The sequence below is a fragment of the Lygodium microphyllum genome, chromosome 23, assembly GCF_053477565.2.
Source record: "Lygodium microphyllum isolate KBCC chromosome 23, Lygodium_microphyllum_v1.1.10, whole genome shotgun sequence".
NCBI classification, from domain to species: domain Eukaryota; kingdom Viridiplantae; phylum Streptophyta; class Polypodiopsida; order Schizaeales; family Lygodiaceae; genus Lygodium; species Lygodium microphyllum.
In genome coordinates this window covers 86,943,992-86,951,097 of record NC_141157.1, presented here as the reverse complement: position 1 = coordinate 86,951,097, position 7,106 = coordinate 86,943,992, and the positions used below count along the sequence as shown (strand labels likewise).

The following is a 7,106-nucleotide window of genomic DNA, read 5'->3' as shown; positions in this document are numbered from 1 at the left end:
TGTAGCTTTTAGCTTTCTTCTACTGTTCATTTACATTTACTGTTCTTTTCACACAGTTATATCATCATACAATTGATTGTAACTCTGGTCTCTTAGGTCATTTTGGCCTCTTAGACATTAATATTTCATTTCTCTCTCTCTCTTTTTTTTTCGTAAAATCTCTCTCTCTCTCTCTCTCTCTCTCTCTCTCTCTCTCTCTCTCTCTCTCTTGCCACCTTGCTATACGACCCCCAGAAATTCAGAGCTGTCCAACTGACATATCCAGAGCTCTCCTAAATACCTCAGATCTAATCTCGTAATCACACATTGACTAACACTACTGACTTGTATACATGAGAAGTCTTTATGGATGTCTGCTGATATGTGATATGTGATACCATTTGGATTGATCATATTTACAGTATCACATGTCAAAAATGAATAGACTAGGAGAACTCATCAATGGGCCGTTAAGACAGATCATAATCCTTATCAGGCTGCTATAAGCCTACCTGTAAGGAAGTACAAATGATGTGATGGAGATTCAAAGTTCGCTGACTGACATATTCAGAGCTCTCCTGAAGATTAATGTGATCTTTAACGAAGCATTAATTAACCCTTTTGATTCAGGTAAATAAAACACTCATACAGTACATCACTTGGCGTTCAGTTTCTCTACAAGAACTTTGTTCATCAATGCTGGATTGACCTTGCCCCCCGATGCTTTCATAATCTGCAAATATACAGAGAGCATTCATGGTGGTCACTGCCAGTTTAACAACCAACGGAGAAAACCATTGTTATTACTTTTATGGGGGCTATTACATTGTTTTTCTTTTTTACTAACTGGACATGAAAGTGGAGCTTTTCAGAGCTGTCCGTATCAAAAATGTAAAAGCCGATAAAATGGAGAACCGATGGCATGCTTCTAAACTTGACACCTTTATAAGAGCTTGTTCCTCTTAAAAATATAAAGCCAGGTGACATCCTTCTAAACTTGACAAAATTTTGGTGCCATTAAGCAGGTATGCATGCACCCAGTTCCAGCACTCGTTTAATCAACACTAGTTACAGAACTCAAGGATGATATCCACCATACCTGTCCGCCAAAAAAACCTTGTAGCTTTTTCTTTCCTCCTTTATACTCTTCAACTTGCTTTGGATTGTCTGCCAAAACTTTTTCCACTAGAGCCTCAATGGTTTCCAAGTCTGAAATCTGTACATACAAAAAAGGATTTAGACTGTAATGCAGCATCATGAGAGGTATTGACTATTGGTTTTCCAGAGCTGTTAAAGATGCACACGTGAAGGAATGTACAGATATGAGAAGCTAGACAAACTGAACGGCTTGTGGAGTTAAAATATTCGTAAAGGAATGTACAGATATGAGAAGCTAGACAAACTGAAGGGCTTGTGGAGTTAAAATATTCGGGCAAATCGACAATCTATAAAGACTCTCCAATCACATGCATGTAGACACAAAAGAATGAGAATGCATGATTAGCAACCTCACTTTGAAATATGTGCAACCCTGAAAGTTAAATAATTCATTTCAAAGAATAAATAAAAGGTAGATAGCTTCCAATCCATACAACCTAAACGTTAAACAATGTTATTAATAACATATAACTGCAATTATATGAAACATGAGAAGGGAACTTCCAAAAGATCTAAACTCATAAAGAATTTCAATGTTGGTTGATGAATTGTAGATTTTGATTTCCATACTAAAAGAGTTGCAACTAGTAAGGCATTAGAACATGAACTGCGGTACAACCAGATATAACAAGTCATGACTAGATGCCCAACATCAAACCATCTGTGGCTCAACACCAAGCACAAAGGTCAAATCTGCTATGTAGAGTCTTAAAGGCTGTTCTGAGATTTGTTTTGTTTACCTTACAACTCATTTGTACCCCCACATACAAGCTGCAATACTCATCATCACCATCCTCCCGGTACTCTCATGACGACCACATCATGGCAGTCATGCCTACATGACACACTTGATGCAAGCTTTTTGACTAGTGTGGATATTTTTGGAAATAATCATGGAATCTCAAGAGTCAATTATCTGCACTTTTTACACATCACTTGTGGTCTGGATGGAGGAAGGATGGAGGAAGTTCGTTGGGTGACCATCACATGAAACAAGGACAAGCTTTGTACAAGAGCCTCCAATCCTCTTAGTAAGGACAGGCAAAGTCCCCCTGCATTCTCATAATTTCCATTGCCTCCACACAGGTTTGAAGTAACCTTATGTGTACTGGGCTCTATAGATCCCTCTCAACCTCTTGAAGAGATCTGGAATTCCATTTGGAACCATCTGAAGTGTTGCTATGGACTCACCTCCATTGAGATAAGGCTCCACAGAAGAATGATATCAGTGCCTGCCAAAATGGGGCAGGGGAACCATTGAGTTTTCATTGTGCCAAGGGGATCCTGAGGAAAGGCATCATAAGAAAAAGGGTACTTGTGCATAAGAAGGACAGAGCTGCGCAATCTAGAGAAGGCTTTGGTGGACATTGGACCTTCAGTTCCTCTAGTTTATATTGAGACTCCCTTCCACCAGCCTAGCTCCACCATCAGCCTCATCACGTCCTCCATGCTGACTTCAACTTGGAAAGGCAGAAACAGCACCTTTCACTTTCAGGTAAACTTCTCCTATGATATTCAGAGTGAGTGAAATGAATTAGCTCTATGATGTAACATTGATGATCCAAGCTACCTTTTGTAGTGCTGCTAATTATCAACTCCAGGTTAAATATAAATATGGCGAAACAAATGTGGCTTGGATCATCAATGTTACATCCTTGTAAATCTAGATGGGTGCTAGTAGCATTGTCACAATGGTCATAAAGTGACCTAGTGCAGATTGTTACATCCTTGGACATCTATATGGACGCTAGTAGCATTGGTCACACATGTCACATAGTAAGCTAGTGCAAATGCACAAACAACACTTTAGGGTAAGGGTAGTTGAATCCTATTTAAAGGACTCAAGGCCCTATTTCGTACATTATTGTGTGATCACCACTCTTGGACTCTTGGCTTGTAGGCCAACACATCCATACATCGGGATGGTGTGGGCTAGTGGTGGGAACAATAGCTTTTGGGACATGTCGTGGCCCAATATGCTGCGAGCTCCCAAGCTTGAGGGTGAGCCTATTGGGCTCTATGACTATGGATGTTTTTCGCCATGGGTATGGATACGGCTTGTGTCATGTCTCATATGCAGGTTCAGATCCCAAGGGAATGTGTCAATCATATATTTTTTTTCTTATACAAGAATTTGCTGCTAAATTACTAGCTACCAAGGGGGTTCAAACCTCCCTATATCTCCCATAACACCTACAAAATTCAATACTTTATTAAGTGTTTTTATTTTTCTCCAGATGCCCAAAAGACTGCTTTCTCCCCAGCACGCCCCAAAACATTGCATCTATTCCTAGTTGTTTCAAAAGTCATCAACTTTTTCTAGATAGTAATTTTGAGATGTTTTAATCTTGCAGATAACATTTGATTAAGTTATTAATCAAATGTGCAAGGTCGTTTAGCACATGTAATGCACATGGTAGTTATTTCATGATAACTAGCCAAGGACCCCAAGGATGCAGTGGGTGTCAAGAGGCAAAAGTTGTGATAAGTTAAGCCTAACAAGTACTACGTGGTACCTGGTGCCAAATTTTGTCCTAGACCAATTTATTGGCCACTAATATTAGTGTGATGACATTAGAGACTAGGCATTAATTAATTAATTAATACTGATCTAAGGGCTAATAGGTGCTCAAGGATACTAGAAAAACAAATTGACCTAGTCAATTTAATTATTGGCTAGTGAAATTAATTTTTTGAGCACTAGAATGATTATTAAATTAATTTTCAAAATTAATATTCTAAAAATTAATTTAATAAGCTAGATGATGTTGAAAAGTGAGATTAGAATGCTGCCACTTGGCAAAACTTGCCCATGCAAGTAAGAAAAACGTTTTAAGGGGTTGGTGGAGTCTATTCCAGCCATTGTGAGAGAGCAGGAGGTTGTTAGAGCAAAGAGAGGCTATCAATGTGGTTTGTATCCACCAAGGATTAGTCCTACAGTATGTGACAATAATTTGGAGCTTTCCAATAACAAGTGGCAGTAGCCCGAGATCCTTCTTGTGTAGGCGATAGCAAACAAGGAGGGGCAGCAGTCTTTCTGGTGGTCCTAAGCTATAGGCGACAATTTCCATGGCTATTCGAGCAAGGCAGTAACAGTTTTTCAACATTTATAGCGACGAAACTATAAAAATTTATCTCTACACCATTCTCTCTCATTCCCCAACCATCTTTGAAGTTATCTCAACATTTTCAAGGGAGAGGTTTGTCACGAGGACCTGAAATTTTGAGATGCTTTAATCTTGCTGATAACATTTAATTAAGTTATTAATCAAATGTGCAAAGGTTGTTTGGCACATATGATGCACATGAAATTTATTTCATGATAACTGGCCAAGAATCTCAAAGGTGTAGTAGGTGTCAGAGGCAAAAGTTCTGATAAGTTATACTAGCTAGGATATCAATTGGTGTCAATTTGGACCCTAGGACAATTGTTTGGCCAATAAGTATCAATGGTGACACTAGGGACTAGCATTAATTAATTAACTAATGCCAATCTAAGGGTCATTTGAGGTTAAGACCACTCCAAGTTGCAAATGGCCTAGCCAGTTTAATTATGTGTGCATACATTTAACTTTGGGCAAGGTCAGAAGGGCTGAAATTAATTTTCAAAATTGTTTGATTCTAAAAGTTAACTAAATGGCTGGATAATGTTGGAAAATGAATTTAGAAGGCTACCACTTGGCAAAAATGCCAATGCTTAAAGGCATTGGTAATAGGATGATCATGTATGCTCTTGCGAGACTTGCTAATAGACACAGAGAACTGTTATGATTCTTCTTTAATTTCCAGAGCTAGTACAATCAACATTGACATTAGGTTCTCTTTGAGACACCTTGGTGGTGGCTTGATCACCCACTGCTTGGGTATCCATGGTTCTACTCTCGTGGACTTTGATGTATGAACTATGATGAGTCATTACCATTGTATCATTGTATTGTATTAAATCATCCATGATCTAAGAGAGAATGTTAGCAGTTTAGTCAGCTCATGAGTGAGTCTAGGTATGTCTATTAATGGTTTGGGTATTATAGATATTTTATGGCATTTATGACTGGCTAACCAACATTTCTAGCATTATTTATTACCTGTTTATAAGACTCCCTCCTCAATCAGATTATTCATCACTTGCGAATTCTAGTGTAGGTCCTATTGGTGGAGAGAGGGAGCCGGTGTCAGTGCCTACCAGCCAATGTCTCACTCTTGTACACAATTGTCTCATGTTTGGTATATGCATTCCATTTCCCAAGCATATCTCTAGTTCTCTCATTGCAGTGTTTCTCTGTTCTTTTTTTTTCTATTTTCTCGTGTTGTGCAGTCTTTTGCAGCAATCTTCTACGCTTCCATCACTGCACTCACTTCTAACACCCATATGGAATCACCTTTCTAACTAAACAAAAGGCTCAAACCACATAAACAGAGCTGTATAAGATCTGCCATCGCAAGTCCACTCCCTATTACCCTAGAGCCAACAGCCAAGTTGAAGTCACCAATCGCATCATTTGCTCGATCCTGACAAGAACGATTGCTACACATCGTCGCAACTGGGACGATCGACTTACAGAGGCCCTCTGGGCATACAGAACCTCTCATAAGGCAGCTACGGGACAGACCCCTTTCCAACTAGTATATGGTACAAAAGCCGTCTTCCCTGTTGAACTGGAATTGCCCTCTTTGCGAGTGGCAGTTAAAGAACACTTGGGAGATGATGAGTCACTGCAACACCGCCTCCTGCACTTGGAATGCATAGATGAGATATGGCGGATGGCCCTATAGTGTATGGAAACCACTCAAGCGCAACGCAACGCCTATCATGATAGTTTCATCAAGCACAAGGAGTTCAAAGAAGGTGATCTTGTCCTAGCCTATAATTCGAGATTTGGCAAGTTTCATGGCAAGCTACTGTCAGAGTGTAGCGGTGCGGAAGCGTAGGACTGAGAGAGAGAGAACGCACAGAGAAGAGAGAGAAAAAGATAGTGGAAGATGAAGATCTGCTGTATAAAGTGTGCAGTATACAAAGATATGCAGATATGTACACGGGTGCAGTGCGCTCACTGTGTGTCTCCACCTTGACGATGCAACCTGCTGTTCACCTCGAAGTCCGCTGCAGTCTACACTGTCTCCTGTCAGAAATCTGCGAACAGAGACGGAATCTGCGCGAGCCACCAGCCTGTTATCTACGAGCAGAAGAATGTGGAAGACTATTGGAAATCCCGACTATAAATAGCCAAAAACTGGGCACAAAATAACTGCAGGTCGGCTACATTAAATGCAGCCGACTGTACGGCAACAGGTCGGACTGCCACTATACAGTTTGACTGGCTCTGATGGCTAACACCCCCTCTCAGAGCCTGGGCAGGACAGAAGCCTGAGAGATCCGGAATGTCTCCGAAGGAGAGCTTGGGGAAGTGCCTTCGTAAACAAATCTGCAAGATTGTCCTCCGTCTTGTAGTACTCCACGGTAATGTTCTCATCCAAAAGCTTCTCTCTGATAAAATGGTACTGGATCTTGTTAGAGATCATAGCCTGTTTGGTGGGCAGGCAGGCCTGCACAGTCGGACCAGCAGGCTGCTGCACAGTCGGACTGTGCAGTCGGACTGCCACGTGGCAGTCCGACTGCCTGCAGCCGACTTACTCCAGGCTGCGCCCTATTTCTGGCGCCCCATTTCAGGCAGTTTTTCGGCTATATATTACCGACATTTCCAGCAGTCTGTCCACTCTTCTCTGTCGCAGATTACAGACCGGTGCCGTGCAGATTTCTGTCTCTGTTCACAGATTTCAGACAGCAGACAGTGCAGACTGCAGCAGACTTCGAGGTGGACAGCAGGTCGCATCGTCGAGGTGGAGACACGCAGTCCAGCGCACTGCGCCCGTGTATATCTTTGTATTCAGCATTCTTTATACAGCAGATCTTCATTGTACACTGTCTCTTTCTCTCCCTTCTCTCTCTGCGTTCTCTCTCTCTCAGTCCT

At 41.2% G+C, this 7,106-nt stretch overlaps 1 protein-coding gene across 1 annotated transcript in view; it reads right to left on the bottom strand.

The window, feature by feature from the left end:
* Window positions 1-214: 214 nt before the first annotated feature.
* The window catches only part of GATB (GLU-ADT subunit B), a 57,074-nt gene continuing 50,182 nt past the window's right edge, over window positions 215-7,106 (bottom strand). The window contains exons 8-9 of the mRNA XM_087663995.1: window positions 1,079-1,195; window positions 215-712 (exon numbers count right to left, since the gene is read on the bottom strand). Of these exons, the coding sequence (XP_087520121.1) occupies window positions 635-712; window positions 1,079-1,195 (195 nt within the window). The 3' untranslated portion in view covers window positions 215-634. The remainder of the gene's footprint in view (window positions 713-1,078; window positions 1,196-7,106) is intronic.